The 16,658-nt window shown below is 35.6% G+C and overlaps 1 protein-coding gene and 1 long non-coding RNA gene across 10 annotated transcripts in view; both read left to right on the top strand.

Annotated features, from left to right (window-relative positions):
• Positions 1 to 656: 656 nt before the first annotated feature.
• On the top strand, positions 657 to 9,193 carry LOC128014753 (uncharacterized). Of its 8 annotated transcripts, none has more exons than XR_008183649.1 (9): positions 657 to 1,203; positions 1,301 to 1,593; positions 1,752 to 1,890; positions 1,990 to 2,040; positions 2,297 to 2,467; positions 2,611 to 2,736; positions 6,308 to 6,508; positions 6,970 to 7,050; positions 8,331 to 9,193. It is a non-coding gene; the product is annotated as an uncharacterized LOC128014753 (long non-coding RNA). The 8 variants fall into 8 exon arrangements; XR_008183648.1 differs by having other exon boundaries at positions 657 to 1,443; positions 1,543 to 1,593; XR_008183646.1 differs by having other exon boundaries at positions 657 to 1,593.
• Positions 9,194 to 13,017: 3,824 nt separating this feature from the next.
• The window catches only part of dbx2 (developing brain homeobox 2), a 9,079-nt gene continuing 5,438 nt past the window's right edge, over positions 13,018 to 16,658 (top strand). Inside the window, exons 1-2 of one of the 2 annotated variants that reach the window (XM_052598328.1) lie at positions 13,018 to 13,440; positions 14,966 to 15,040. In XM_052598328.1, the coding sequence (XP_052454288.1) occupies positions 13,122 to 13,440; positions 14,966 to 15,040 (394 nt within the window). In that variant the 5' untranslated portion in view covers positions 13,018 to 13,121. Of the gene's footprint in view, positions 13,456 to 14,965; positions 15,041 to 16,658 lie in introns of both variants that reach the window. The other variant, XM_052598327.1, reaches the window with a different exon arrangement.

Genomic DNA, 16,658 nt, shown 5'->3' with positions numbered 1-16,658 from the left:
AAATTTGTTTCTTGAGCTTACTTCTAAATTCTAATTATTTTGTATATCTTTAAGATAATTTCTTTAGTTCTAATGTATAATTATGAACCTTAATTAATCTAAATTATTTAGCACTTAGACACTTAAATGCTTTTTAGCACTGGGCTACATTTGCTTCATTGTCAGCTACGGATACTTCATTTATTATTGTTCAATGATCTGTTTGAAACAGAAAAAGGTTGTATTTCAGTGTCTCTGCAGGGGATTATAGATCAGCAGCGCCACCTGCTGTCGACACGTGGCTATTGGTAGTGATGCCACAGTCAAAAATCTGTAATAATTCAAACCTTTTAAAATAAAATATATAAAATAATGGTTTCTATTTTAATATCCTTTAAAATATAATTTATTTCTGTGAAAAATAAATAAATAAATAAATCATTCTGATCCCAAGCTCTGACCGGTGTGTGTGTGTGTGTGTGTGTGTGTTTGTGTGTAGCACTTACACACTAATCCCCACAATAATAAAGATGTTAAATACTCATCTGAGGAGGAAACTATGTTGCATCATAATGAAAGGATGTATGACGTACACTTTTCTGTAAACTGAGCCAAACATTTTTTCAATGATTTAGGGTAGAGAAAGAATATTTACTGTACTGCGCAAGTTAGTTCCCAGACAGCACATGTACGTCTGGCCGATGTCGGCCCAATATCGAAACGTCGGCCTCTATACCTAAAACATCTATAAAACATCGGCCTGGCGGAGGCCGATATCATTTGGTCAGTGCTCTGTTCTCCAGCTCATCAGTCGTCGGCCCTGAGTTGGTTCACGACCGCGGGCCGATGCCGCGCTTATCTGTGTGCGCGTGCCCAGTATTCGTCTCTTTTAGCCACCCAGAGAGAGAAGAGGATAATCCCAGCGACATCTGTGACTCTGAGGTAACGTTACGATTTCACTTCAGCTCAATTAGACAAAAAATACTACTTTGTTAATTCTGTGACACTGAAAAGGTACTGCGTTTATACAGTCTATGGGCAGCTAAAGAGTCTGGCTCATTTTCAGCGATTTTTTAACATTAATGTTAACGCCTTAATGCGTTTTCAGAAGTTTCTCGGAGGGAAAATGTAAAAGCGGATTATTAAAGAGAAGTCCTGACTGCTTTTTCACCGTATTTTTCACTCTTTTACAGGCTTCCAGAAATAATCCGGTGAAATAATATGGTGAGCTATTGTTGCTGTTGCTTCTGAACTACAAAATGATTTTTAAATGTATTATTGAATGAGACTGTACATTATAAATGTAATGCTTTAACTCTAGATGTTTGTTTGTGTGAATGCTGTGTGTGCGGTGAGTCCTGCGCTAGCGGGGAGCAGAGTTGCCATGGAAACGGGGCGTCAACACAAAAACCGTTACTGGCAAACAGTAATCTCCGTCTCTCGCTGCGGTTTACACTGTTTTAGGTAAGTTTAGTGTCTAAAATCACACAAATATTACATACAAATGTTCCTGACGCGTTTCTTACTTGTTATTGACATGTTTCAATTAAATCTATTTTATAGAAACGGTTTAGTGTCTTCGGAAAAGTCCGTTATCATTTTAGCAGTTTTCAGGTAACGTTAGGCTAACTCTATAGACTGAGCTCTTGTTGATGAAACTCTGGGCTTTTAATCAAATCTTCGATTTGATTAAAACAAAATGATTTTTAAATTAATTATTGAATGATTATTGAACGAGACTGTACATTATAAATGTAATGTTTTAACTATAGATGTTTGTTTGTGTAAATGCTGTGTGTGCGGTGAGTTCTGCGCGAGGAGCAGAGTTGCCATGGAAACGGGGCGTCAACACAAAAACCGTTACTGGCAAACAGTAATCTCCTTCTCTCGCTGCGGTTTACACTGTTTTAGGTAAGTTTAGTCGCTAAAATCACACAAATATTACATACAAATGTTCCTGACACGTTTCTTGCTTGTTATTGACATGTTTCAATTAAATTTATTTTATAGAAACGGTTTATTTTCTTCGGAAAAGTCCGTTAGCATTTTAGCAGTTTTCAGGTAGGCTAACTCTATAGATTGAGCTCTTGTTGATGAAACTCTGGGCTTTTAATCAAATCTTCGTGTGTGTATGAGATATTTTGATGGCTCTGTGAATGTTTTGCTGGTGATTTGTCAGTATGTTATTGGAAAAGGCTGATTTACTGAATCGATGACGTCACTTACAGTGAGAGTGTAATCGGGTGAAATCAAGTTCACATTAGTTTTGATATTTCATGATAAACAGATATTAATACAAATTGTTCTGTGATTACAGGAGGACAGAAAGAAACTCCACAGAACAGAAGTGAAGCTCCAAGATTTCAACATTTATGAAGGGAGATACTGACTTAGAAATACAGGTGAACTGAAGAAGCTCATGAAATACATGAATATGCCTTTTTCAGAATACATTTCACCAATTTTAAGAAGTCCCTGACATCATGACGTAAGTCACACTCAAGCTAAAACTAAAAATATAGATTGTGTTATTTTAAGATTATATTTTTAGTAGTAGAATATGTATATTACATATTATTATAATTGTTATATATTATTCTGTCTTTTATCTCCATTTCACCTCTACTCTAGCTTGTTTCCTTCTAATGAACCTGGAACTGCAGAGTAAATATTGTTGACTCTGTGTCAGATGGCTTGTTTTGTTCCTGGACTCTTCAGTGATGACGATCAGAGTCTGAGTGAACCTGCTGTCAGACAGTGAGTACCGTGGGGTTTCAGTCAGGGCCTTCAGTAAACAACTGTTAGATACCTGTACACATCTTACACATCTCTGTTACAGCTAACGCAGCCATATGTGTAAAGGTGCGGTCACACTAGCCTTTGAACGTGCAAAATTATTTTGGACGCCACTGCGAATATGGGCGGGAGCAAGATATAACGGTTTCCCCTTATCACAACATGGGTTAATCTGTGCTTTTACTGTGTCTTTGGCGATGGTGTCGAAAGCGTCTTATTATATTGCACTCTGTCTCTCTCTATAAATATACACACTAAACAATAAAAAAATATAGAACGTGTCCTCATTCAAATGTGCCATCTGTTCCTGTTTCCATTGACACTGCGAACCATGCAGCTTCTTTTTAAATTATCTTTTAAATATGTATTATATAAAATAGGATGCTGCACTACGGCTAAAATTAGCACTTCATTTTTTAATTTCTGTACAGAGAGCTCACGCAGTGACGTATCGATCATCTACTGGTCCCACGACTTCACGTGATGCGAATTCGCAGGTCAAAGTTCACCAAACTTGAACTTTCGAACGCAGCGAAATGCGAAAATTTTCGCATGAGCCTGGGTTTCCGGTCTGACGCATTTGCATGTGTATGAATGGAAGTCAGTGGAGCGAAAAGTGCAGTGTGACCGCCCCTTAATGCACATATTATGCCCCACACAGGCTCTCAACAACAATGACGGGGCTGATCAACAACTTCAGCAGTAGGCTAGATTAGTGTGGGTTAAAGGGATAGTTCACCCCAAAATGAAAATTTGCTGTTAATTTACTTTCCCTCAGGTCTTCCAAGGTGTGGGTGACTTTTTGGTAACAATTTATAATAAAGTTCAGTTGTAAGTCACTTTTAAGTGAGTAGTTAATGATGAACTAATCATTTACAAAACATTCATAAGCGCCTAATAAGTGATATACTAATAATTTGTGTACTTTTTGTAAATTCATTTTAAAAGTCATTTACAAGTAATTAGATTATGATTAACTAATTATTTACAAAACATGACTGTGTTCATAGAAATAAATGATGTTAATATTTTTATCTATGTTCTATAGATTAAGTTATAAATAATTTACAAGTGACATGAATATACATTCACTAATGATTAAGTAATATGCTATGATTTACACATCTTTCATAAGCAATCTTAAAAAAAATAACATCATGAAAAAAATCAAACAGATCCTTAGGCCGGGTTCACACCGCAAGTTTCAGCAGAGCAGAAGCAGCGCGCGCCTATTTTGCTTTCACACCGACAGCGGAGGCAGCGCGCAACTGAACAGCAGATTTTGGTCAGAGTGCTCACGTTCGCGTTGCTTTATTTCCCATTTAAAATACATTTAAATAAAAAGACTAGGCAAGAAGCTTTTTTAATTAATAATTTAATTGTTACTTTTGTTGGATCTTTGTTTTGCTGTCTTTGTTTTCCGTGCAGTACGTGTTGTTGATAGAAGAAAGGCCATCGCGCTATATTTGTTATTAAGGAGACTAAAAAGACCCAGACTTTGGGTTCATCCCATTAACCGACGTAGGAGAGAACATAGTGCATATTACCATCTTGTCACTGGGTTTGTTTCCAATCAAATTTACCAAAAAACACCATGAAAACCAATTTAATAAACGGTTTTAAATTATGTGTATTGTAGATGGTTCACAGCCTTGACTTCCTGCTCATCTTGAAATCAGCATTTACTTGTTTATTATATATGCATGTATCACCTGCTTTTGTTATTTGTGTGCTTATGTGTAATTTAGAAATTGTAAATAAATGGTTCCAATTGAATCAATTTTGAATCAAATATTGAGTTGTTTGCTCGTGTGCCAGCGAAAGCGTCAAAAACACTATAAAATGAATTACCATCTGCAATAAGAGCCGCTGCAACTTCATCCCATGCTTTTTCCTTCTCCTGCAAGTCTTTATAAAGTACATTGTGTGGATCATAAAGAACTTGATATTTCTCAACTTCCACAATGAGACGAGTGTCGTCCATTATTGTCTTTCCAGGTGCACTCTGAAGACCACCGCCTGTGACACCACGTGCTGTTGTTTATGATTGTTAGCACGACATTCCGTTCTTCTGCCAATACATAGGCCTAGTTATTAAAAGAATACTACTAATAATAAATAAATCTCCAAGGCTAAGCTAGCAATATAAATTATTTAAAGTTGTTTTTGTATTTCGGCAAAAAAAAGTCTATTTTTGGATAGAACTGTAAGTACTTTAACAGATTTTGTAAAAAAAAAAAAAAAAAAAAAAAAATATATATATATATATATATATATATATATATTAAAAATAAAATTATAATAAAAAATATAAAAATATGTGGTTTTAAATATCATACATTTTTTATGTAATTTGCTAAGAACACAGTAGATATCATTAATGCAAATTTTGGGCAAATTTTCGTTTAAGTACATGTGTATTTTGGCCATGATCCTGATCATTTTGGCCATGGTCACTTTATCTTCTATACAGATTTTTTATATTAATTTCCTTTTCGTAACATACTCTAGTTCTTGTTAAAACACCCTAGATGTGCTTTTTTTGTGCAGTTAGAGCACTTTTTGTGTGAAATCATATTTATTTTGTCCATCAAAGGTGTACTTTCACTTTAACTGAGCGTCAGCAGCGCTGCAAAAATAGACCCAGCGCCGAAACGATCGCGGCACTGCTGCTTCTGCTCTGCTTCTGCTACGCTCTGCCGCGCCGCCTCTGCGTGCGGTGTGAACGCTCTCATCTGTTAACATGGGCACCGAAAAAAATACGCGCTGCTTCTGCTCTGCTGCAGCTTGCGGTGTGAACCCGGCCTTAATGGTTAATAGTTAGTAGTTAATATATTATGAATCACTTATAAATCATTGAAATGTCAACATTGTACTATTATCTCACTGAACATTATAAATCATTTACAAAGCTTTCTGCACCCCCCAATCTAAGGTGTAAACTACTCATCAGTTGTAAATGTTTTACAAACTTTGTGGTTTCCAGTTGTGTGTGCGTGTATATATATATACATACATACACACATATATATATATATATATATACACACACACACACACACACACACACCAACACACACAAAATCAACCAACCTGTAACCGGAAAGTTTACATTTACAACTGATGAGTAGTTTACACTTTAGATTGTGGGTGCAGAAAGCTTTGTAAGTTATTTATAACTTAATCTACAGAACATAGATAAAAATATTAACATCACTTATTAATCATTTATGAACACATAGTCATGTTTTGTAAATGATTAGTTTACCATTAGCTAATTACTTTTATTACATGGCTCTGTGGGTACTTGATTCTGATTGGTCAGTTGCGACATTCCGATGCATGTTATCCCTGGATAAAAACCTGTAAAATGTACTAACACAGGCTCATCCGGGTAACAGTAGTTGGTGCTGTACTCTTGCTTTAACTATTTTTTTTTATTGGTGGAAGCTGTGCATTTGTTTAGCTAATAAATTATAAAAACTGTGTACAACAGTTGTGTACAATTGTTTAATTATGTCATCCTGGTTAGGGTTGGCCTGATTGACGATGCCATCGTCCATCGCCGATGGCTGATAGACATCACGATGCTGCGCCGGCAAACAGCGTCATCAGCTCCAGTATCTCGCCCGTGCATCTGTTGTCATGCGACAGAGAAGTCACGTTCTATAGAGAGTTTCTACAGACAGTTGTGAACGTGCTGACAGCTGGTTGCCCAGGCTATGGATTAAAGGTAATACTGTTGTAAGTAGTGTTCATTTTCTCCTAAATACCGATCATTTCGCTTCATTAGACCTCAATGTATCACCAGTAGCCACCGGTATTGATTTGGTCTTGTATTATCAACTACATTATTATCAACTAGAGATCAACCGATAGTGGATTTTTCCAATACTGATAGCTAGTTTGGACCACACTGGCCGATACCGATTTATAGAGGGCGTGCTGTCATTGAATGTCAACATTTGATTGGCTGATGATTCTGTCACTAATGCTTGTAACAAATCAGATGTGACTTCTTTCATCAAAAGGGTAGAACCATCTGTAGTGCTGGCCATAGACTTTTTGTAATGTAAGATATTCCAGGTCAACCTCAACTAAACTAATCACAAGCAATGTGTGAACATTACACAAATGTAAATGATAACTAAATAGTCTGTAAAAGCATTTTTCACACAATTTTGTTTTTTATAGGGCCAGCAGAGCCCTGCTCACCCTGACGGCCCACCGCTGCTGTCAGACAACATCTCAAAGATGCTATAAACTGCAGGACTAGTAAGTACAAACTTGAACATGCACAACTGTTTCATAAGTTTGGGAAGGTATGGTTTTTTTTGTGTTTTTGAAAGTCTTTTATGGCAACCACAGTTTAATATATGAAATGAAAACAGTTCACTACAATTTAAAATAAGTTTTCTATTTGAATATATTTAGAGAAGTCATTTATTCCTGTGATGGTAAAGCTGTATTTTCAGCATCATTACTCCTGTCTTCAGTGTCACATGACCTTCAGAAATCATTCTTATATTCTGATTTGCTTCTGAAGAAACATTTCTGACTATTATCAGTGTTGAAAACCGCTGTGTTCCTTCATTTTTTCAGGATTCTTTGATGAATAAAGTTTTAAAACAGTACAGTGTTTGAAACAGAAATGTCTGTTTTAACTTTTGATAATTGATAAGACAGTGATAATAATTGAAAATGTTTATTGAGCAGCAAATCAGAATGATTTCTGAAGGATCATGTGACACTGTAGACTGGAGTAATAAAAATTAGCTTAGATCACAGAAATAAATTACATTTCACAATATATTCACGTAGAAACTGTTGTGTTAAATTGTAATATTTCACAATATTACAGTTGTTTTACTTGCTTTTGATCAAATAAAGGCAGCCTTGGTGAGCAGAAGAAATTTTTCTCCAAGATGTAAAAAAAAAAAATCGTACTGACCCCAAACTTTTTAACGGTAGTATAAATTATAAATTACAAATATAATGTTCCACCTACTGAAATGTATATTCCATTCTAAAGAGATGCCTGTTCCACAAATAATACATTTACAGGGATCACGTGAAACACTTCATCAATAAACTGATTTTTGAGAGCATTAGTGGCAGTGTGTCGATTTTTGTTTATTGATTGGTGAATTGGAAGTGGATGTGTGTTTATAACCTACTTGTGATTAAATCAGATATATATATATATATATAGCAAAATAAGCTCAAATTGAGGCAGCAGCATCTATGGTGCATGGCCTGTAGTGAGGTCACTAAATTCTAATACCAAGAATTTATCAAAGTCCACTAAAGGAAGTAAAACCTATTGGTATTTTACTTTGAAAATAGCCTTCCAAATAATATTTGGGGCTCGGACACACTTTTTTTTTTTGTTGTTTAAATTAAATTAAAATACATAGTTTAGTATTCACACAACACATCTAATAACCATGCACTCCAGTTATATGTGATTAAATAAATAATATTTTGTCTGAAATAATATGAACAGCAGCAGCTATTATAAACTTTCTCCTTTTTATTTCCTGCCTCTATCTCAGGATGGCCATCCCAAGGTTTCTAGAGATTACAGCAGCTCCAGACTGAATCCAAACTCACTTGTGAAGACTTCAGATGACACCAACGCTCACAAAGACTACAGACGACAACTGTACATGAACACACAAAACATTGGACACACAAAACAAATATTATCCTTATTTTGCCTATAAGGGTAAATTTGATGATTTTCAAACTGCTTTATTGTAACGTCTCTTATATCTGTAAATGAACAATATTTACTCTCTGAGTTATGTAGACCTACATGTCCCCTTTTATTTGTAAGCATCACTTTAAAAATGTTGAAAGATAATGTTAATGTTAACTGAATACAAAACTAGAGACTTGTTTAGTAAGATTTTATCAGAAAATATTTTTGAACTTTTATCATGCAATTTAAAACATTTTAATTGCTTAATTATATTGTTTACCTGGTTTTATTTTGTGTTTATGTAACTTTTTAAAAAGTTCTTGGCATAAAGTTTGCATGCGATGCTGACAGCACTGAACACATGACTTTTTATTATGAACTAGATGGTCTTCCCAGTGAGTCTCAGTCATCTCTGGCTTTTTAAACTGTAACCTTGAAACATGCATTTCCTGTAAACCTACTTTGAAATAAGTATTGTGAAAAAAGTGCTATACTCATACAACATTTAACCATGCAAGTACTGTAGTAATGGTTATTTTTGTTTTTACTATGGTTTTACTGCAAAAGTTGTAGTAAAATCATGGTTAATGTTCAAAAGACTACAAATAATCCCGAATTATCCACTTTTGATCAAAGCATCTGGTAAATGTTATTGTATTTGTACATGTAATATGAAATAAATGAAAATATTAATAAAGTTGCGTCTGTTCTTGAGAGTGGTGTGTATTGTTTTATTATAAACCAGCGGCGGTAGCCGCGGGTGGTCCGTAACGATGAGCAAAACGCCGGTGAACCGCGTCCACGCAGAGCGGGCGGGATGTATCGTCTCAGCATCGGCCGGAGAGCATTTCCGATCAGAGGCCGACGTCGCCGAGACATCTTGCCTATTAGCAAACGCTCCCTGAGCGATATCGTCCCGATGGAATTTTGTAGGTCGGCTCGACATCGGCACAACGTATGTGTGCTGTCTGGGTTCATACTTAGATATAATTTTATATGCAATATTACCTTTTCTTTTCATCATCATATTTAAGAGTTCATGATAATTTATGTTCAACTTTATTTCTCAGTTGATTAATCCATCCACAATTCATAAAACACGACACATGCAACTGAGGTACAAGAAGTATTGACATCCAAAAGTCGTTGAAATCATTTAAAAATCACATTGACAGGTTAAAAAAAAAGCCTCAGGTCAAATATTCATTTATCACAAATTAACTGTTTGACAAACACTTCCTGCTCCGAAGTGCCGATCTGAATCAACCGAGTCGCGAACAGGCTCCGAAGTGCCGATCTGAATCAACCGAGTCGCGAACAGGCTCCGAAGTTTCGATCTGAATCAACCGAGTCCCGAACAGGCTCCGAAGTGCCGATCTGAATCAACCGAGTCCCGAACAGGCTCCGAAGTGCCGATCTGAATCAACCGAGTCCCTAACAGGCTCCGAAGTGCCGATCTGAATCAACCGAGTCGCGAACAGGCTCCGAAGTGCCGATCTGAATCAACCGAGTCCCTAACAGGCTCCGAACTGCCGATCTGAATCAACCGAGTCGCGAACAGGCTCCGAAGTGCCGATCTGAATCAACCGAGTCGCGAACAGGCTCCGAAGTTTCGATCTGAATCAACCGAGTCCCGAACAGGCTCCGAAGTGCCGATCTGAATCAACCGAGTCCCGAACAGGCTCCGAAGTGCCGATCTGAATCAACCGAGTCCCTAACAGGCTCCGAAGTGCCGATCTGAATCAACCGAGTCCCTAACAGGCTCCGAACTGCCGATCTGAATCAACCGAGTCGCGAACAGGCTCCGAAGTGCCGATCTGAATCAACCGAGTCGCGAACAGGCTCCGAAGTTTCGATCTGAATCAACCGAGTCCCGAACAGGCTCCGAAGTGCCGATCTGAATCAACCGAGTCCCGAACAGGCTCCGAAGTGCCGATCTGAATCAACCGAGTCCCTAACAGGCTCCGAAGTGCCGATCTGAATCAACCGAGTCCCTAACAGGCTCCGAACTGCCGATCTGAATCAACCGAGTCGCGAACAGGCTCCGAAGTGCCGATCTGAATCAACCGAGTCGCGAACAGGCTCCGAAGTTTCGATCTGAATCAACCGAGTCCCGAACAGGCTCCGAAGTGCCGATCTGAATCAACCGAGTCCCGAACAGGCTCCGAAGTGCCGATCTGAATCAACCGAGTCGCGAACAGGCTCCGAAGTGCAGATCTGAATCAACCGAGTCCCGAACAGCCTCCTCTAATATATATATATATTAGTAAATTAGCCTACAGTATGTGTGTGTGTGTGCATATATAGTGTATTGTGATGATACTCAAACAAGCTCTTCAATAATATTTGATTCATTTTAGTGAATCATTCATTTGGACAGTTCATAAAAATAAAAATAAAAAACTGGTTAAAAATTATTTTGTAATTGGATGTGATTGACTGCTATTAGGAATATGAATGAAGTCACATTTGAACCAATATGAAGGGTTTTAGCATGATCTTAACTACAGAAGCAGATTTCATGATTGAACTGTTGTCAGAATTCATTGCAGAGCTTGGAGTTGAATGTCTGTTTTTTTGGAGAAAATGGCATCCAAAGCATGAATCAAACTGGGCTGATTGACTTCCTCTTGTTCCAGCCGCTCAGATGCATTATGGGTCCCGGGTGTCTCTTTGATTCAGAGCCTGGGTCTCCATTCAGTGTGTGAAGAGCCCAGAGGACGGATCCATTGATAGACGACCTCGGCCTGAAAGAGGAGAGAGACCTTTCACAGCTGCTCTCTCAACCACAGGCTCTTTACACTCTCTCGCTCTTGACAAAGATCACATCAACTAATGTTTGAGTGACTCCACTTCATCAAGGACTAATTCTGCCTGTTTGGGAAAACCACGCAGACTACAACACACACACACGTACATCATTTGCAATTATCATGTGTTTTAGTAAGATGTTTCATCAGTAAACATGTCTGAGTTTTCAAGGCTCTTATTTTGTAATTGAATGCATTAAATTCTCCCGAAGTTAAACCACATCTGCATCACTGGTCTAGTGTGAGGGATTTGACCGGTCCGTCACACTGTTATAACCGCATTGATGTGTGTTGTTCGTCTGATTAGTCACAAGATCATTTCTTGATCTATAACCCGAGTGTTAACACACATTACATATTCATCGTCCGCCGGCCTGCATGCTACCAGCGAGGCCAATGAAACTGCAAATTTGATTACATGTGCCCTTTGGCTCTGTGTCGAGGGGACAAAGAGAGCGGCTGTCTGCGGCGATTAGCATGCCCAGCATGAGGTGATGTTTCCCCCAAAAGACGGGCCCGGGTCCCCCCTGCGCTGGGACATGCCTGTTTACATCCAGCAGGTCTGACACACACCGAGCACAGACACATCTCCAGCACATCTGACCCAGAACACATATGCCAAAAAAAACAAGTCTAATCTTTGGTGAGACAGTGAAACTCTGCAAATGCTTTAAAACCTTTTTCAGATTTTTTTGCAAACATTTTTTATGAGATACACATATTTTAATATTTGTAGATATAGAGTCTCTTTTGGCTTGTGACAAAAGTAAAGTAATGTTCACAGCTTTTTCCCTGTAATGTTGAATAAAAGCAGATTTTGGTTTTATGACACCTCTGCTTTGCAAAAGAAAATACATTTTTTTAATTCAATTCAATTCAATTCAAGTTAATTGTAAATTTTAATTAAATTTACAGTTGAAATATAAAACATCATTATTTTTGACATCATGGTAAAGCTAATTAATGTTTTTTTTCGAAGAAAATATTCTTAGTGATGCTAAAACTTTATGTTTTACCCTGTTTTGCATTTTATAAGGTCTGTTTTCTTTGTAATTCTCAATACTCATTAGATCATCCTTTAATACATAACATTTGTAAAAAACATTTTTTTTCCTTTTTTTTTTACCGTAAATTAAAGACATTTTAAATACAACTTAAATACCATATTTTTTCACATTATGGTAAAGAGATTTTCTTTTTTCAATTAAATAATTAATTAGGGTAACATTCTTTATTTTTAATAAAATAATCCCAAGTGTGCTCAAATTTGATTAATTTTTTACATTGTATCAAGATCTTGCTTTGTAATACTGTAATACCATAATTTATTGTGTAAAATTATTGTTGAAATTAAATTATGTAATTATTACAGGCAGTTATAAAAAAAATACTGATTAAATAATATATAATTTTTTAAAACATTATTTATATCATTATTATTATTATTATTTTATTATTAAATTAATTAATTAAGGAAAAATGATCTTGATGCTAAAATTAAGCTTCATTCTAAATCTTGTTTCTTATTTGTTTCTTCTGATTTGGAGCTAAGAGATTCAGGACGTGTTCTTTAAAACTTGAAGTGAGTTTCACACATGCATTAATTATTGTAAAGTAGCTCTCATTGATTGCAAACAAGCTCTCAGTGTCCGCAGCTGTGAGGACGGCCAACAATAAAGTAAAGAAATACAGTCCACATTGATAGACTGAGGCTCAGATTCTCTCAAAGGCTGGTGCTGAAGAAAGATATTACTCTGTTTGCTGTGCAAGTTAAACTTTGGCCGGGAGTCCATTGTCTCCTGTGTCTATCATTTAATGGGAGCTTTGACATAATGAATGAAGGGGTCCCACCTCCGTCCCCCAGAAAGAGCCAGTCTTATCAGAGCCAATCACAGCGCGCAGCATTGTCCCCTTTGTGCTTTTTAATGAAGTTAACTCTTCACACGAGAGGAGAAACTCTTCTGAGCGCTCCAGACTGGAGCATGCTGACGAGGAACCTGAACGACATGGCTGGCTTTCCTCATCCAGGATTCGGGAATTCTGGGAAGTGTTTTCTGATAGAGAACCTGCTGCGTTCCCCTGCGCCGGGTGTTTCGGGGCCGCCGGGGCTGATGCTGAAGGACAGGTGTGTGTCTCAGGACGGGGAACCAGGTCAGACACCGTCAGGTAAAAACACCTGCTGTTACTGTTTTGATCAATATTTGAAGTATAGATATATTTTTATATTTATATATTCTTATTTTATTTTAATTTAGGTTTTTATAATTGTTGTTATTTTATATGTGTTTTTTAATCATTTTTAGTTTGCTATTTTAATACATCAAGTTCATTTAATGAAATATTGCCTTGGCAGCTAACTGAAATAAGTCTAACTTACATTTTTTTTTTTTATTAATTCAAAGTAATAGAAATTTTGTTATAGGTAATTATAGTTTTTATGAATATTTAATGTATATTTTTTACTTTTATATCCTCTGATTTAATTTAAATTTAATTTAATTAAGTTTTTGTTTATTTTTTAAAATTAATTTTCTATTTCAGTTTTTATTTTAATATTTCAAGTTCAGTTAAATGAAATGTTGCCTTGGCAGCTGGCTGAAATAAGTTAAACTTTTAAAATATTTTATTTCAAGGAACAGAAATTTTGATTTCATTTTAGTGCTGTCAAACGATTAAATAATGTTTTTTATAATATAAGTTTTTGTTCTATGAATATTTATTATGTATGTATAAATACAAACACATGCATGTCTATATTTACATTTATATAATTTATATTATAAATAAATATATTTAATAGCTGTAAAATTTTTAAACATTTTATGTCAAGATATGAAAATGCATATACATTTTTAGATTTAGTTAGCTATGGTATTAATACAAAGTTTAACATTCTCATAGCGCCATCAAAATAAATTAAATTAATTTTGAATTAAATTAAAAACTTTGATCTGTTCAGATTCTCGATATCTTTATGAAAACAGTAAACTGAAAGTTTAAAAAGTCACAATTTTCACTGTACATCATCATCAACATTTTAGAGTAAAATATTGGGAAGAGGATTTTTTTTATTTGTTAATTAATTAATTAATTCTTCCCTTCAATTATAAGGTATGGGAAACTGGTTTATATTATATTCATTTTATATTTATTTATTTGTACTTTTCATATAATGTATACAAATACCAAGAAAAAAATATTAGAATTAGGATGTTGGGTTTTATATACATTAAAAATATTTTGTATTTAAATATTATATGTAATCTATATTATTAGTACACTGGATTTAGAAAATATACTTTAAAGTAGTTTGTAATGATGGATATCACATTATCAATCACAACACTGTCAACATACAGTACTTGTTATTTACCTGTATATACTGTATTATGTTGTTAAACTTAATCACTTTTAACATATATGGACATAACTACACATTGCATAAATATTATTTACCTGCTGCTTTGTTGTTTAGCTACTTTTCAGAATCGAATCACATAAATACAGTCCATTCTGCACACTATAACAATCACTATAACATCTAGACATGCATAATAATTATTTATTGAGTATTTTCACCTGATTGAATAATGATAGAACTGCTCAAGTCTATTTTTAACAATATTCTTGAGCTGCAGATGTGATTAAAGCTCAGTTTATACTCATCTGTCTCCAGTTATCATGAGAGGTGTTTCTCTGCCCCGCTGCTCTGGATCTGGACCGGAGATGACTTCTGCTCCTCTGTGCCCTAGTAAGACACACACACACACACACACACACACACACACACACAGAGACACACACACACACACTCAGAGACACACACACACACACACACACACACACTCACTCACTCATGCACAAACATAAACACACGCACGCACAAACACACACACACACACACACACACACACACACACACACACACACACACACACACAGAGAGACACACAAACACACACTCAGAGACACACACACACACACACACTCACTCACTCATGCACAAACATAAACACACGCACGCACGCACGCACAAACACACACACACACACACACACACACACACTCACTCACTCATGCACACACACACACACACACACACACACACACACACACACACACACACACACACACACACACACAATGCCTTTAAATTCTATTTGAATCTACAGATATTTATATTTAGTCACAGGTCAGCCACATATCAACATTCTAAAATGCAGAGTCTGACAGTTGTAGTTTAAACATTTATAATTAGCATTGTATAATAATAATAATAATAATAATAATAATAATAATAATAATGCAATTTAATAAAATTATAAATTATTTAGGCTACTAACATTAAATTTATACATAAAATATTCCTTTATTTGATGTCCTAACTTTTATGTCTAAGATATTTAGACATAAAAGAAAAAATGTACATGTATTTTATTTATTACGGAGCCTCGCACATGACATGCAAGAAAAAATAAATAAATCATGTGCTCGATTTACTAATTATTTCCCTCACTGCACTAAAAGTGCACACGATTACTATTGCATTCCCTCGATTTACTAAATAGTGCGCACAATTTATTTATTTTTTCCTGCATGTCATGTGCGGGGCTCCGTAATTTATACATAAAGAATTTAATATTAAATAGTTAAATATTAACTATATTAAATTGCAAGTATTTAATTTATTTTAAAAATATTTTTCTTCATTTTGTCACCACCTTTCTTTCATATATGTAAAATACGTATAAATAAAAAAAGTTTACATATTTTATTATATGTCAAATGTATTGTATATGTATATATCAAAATATTTATATATTTAATTTATATATACAAATATCTTATTTATATGTAAAAGTTGTCATACCTTTTCTTATAAATAAAATAATTATTATTATTCCTTAAATATTAGCGTTATTAATATGTATACATTAATATGTATTTCCGCTTCATTTTATGTAATAACTTTTCCCTTAATTTTTAAAACATTATTTCCAGGTTTAAACAAACGCCCTCACTGTACTTTATCATGAGTTTGTTAGTGAATGCAGTGATATCTTAATGGCTGGACTGGGTCTCTTCTGGCCTCTGCTCTCTCTAAGAGTCAACACCTCTTGTAAAGACGGATCTGTCAGATTGGGGTGTTTCAAAAGCCTCTCTGAAAACAGTTTAGTGCTCTGACACTTTCCCACAGTGCTCTTGGCGCTCTCCTCCGTGACCAATCGCTGCATTCAGAGCGACCGCACACATGTGACCCCGCCGCTGACCCGGGATCGTGTGAGACGCTAATCAGAATCACTTCTCCGGCCTTTTTGTTCTCGCTAATGAAAAGCAGAGCTCTAACCCCCCCCACATCCATCCATTCT

The sequence above is a fragment of the Carassius gibelio genome, chromosome B25, assembly GCF_023724105.1.
Source record: "Carassius gibelio isolate Cgi1373 ecotype wild population from Czech Republic chromosome B25, carGib1.2-hapl.c, whole genome shotgun sequence".
Taxonomy (NCBI): Eukaryota; Metazoa; Chordata; class Actinopteri; order Cypriniformes; family Cyprinidae; genus Carassius; species Carassius gibelio.
Note: the sequence above shows the minus strand (reverse complement) of the source record. Positions and strands in the feature narration are given on the sequence as shown.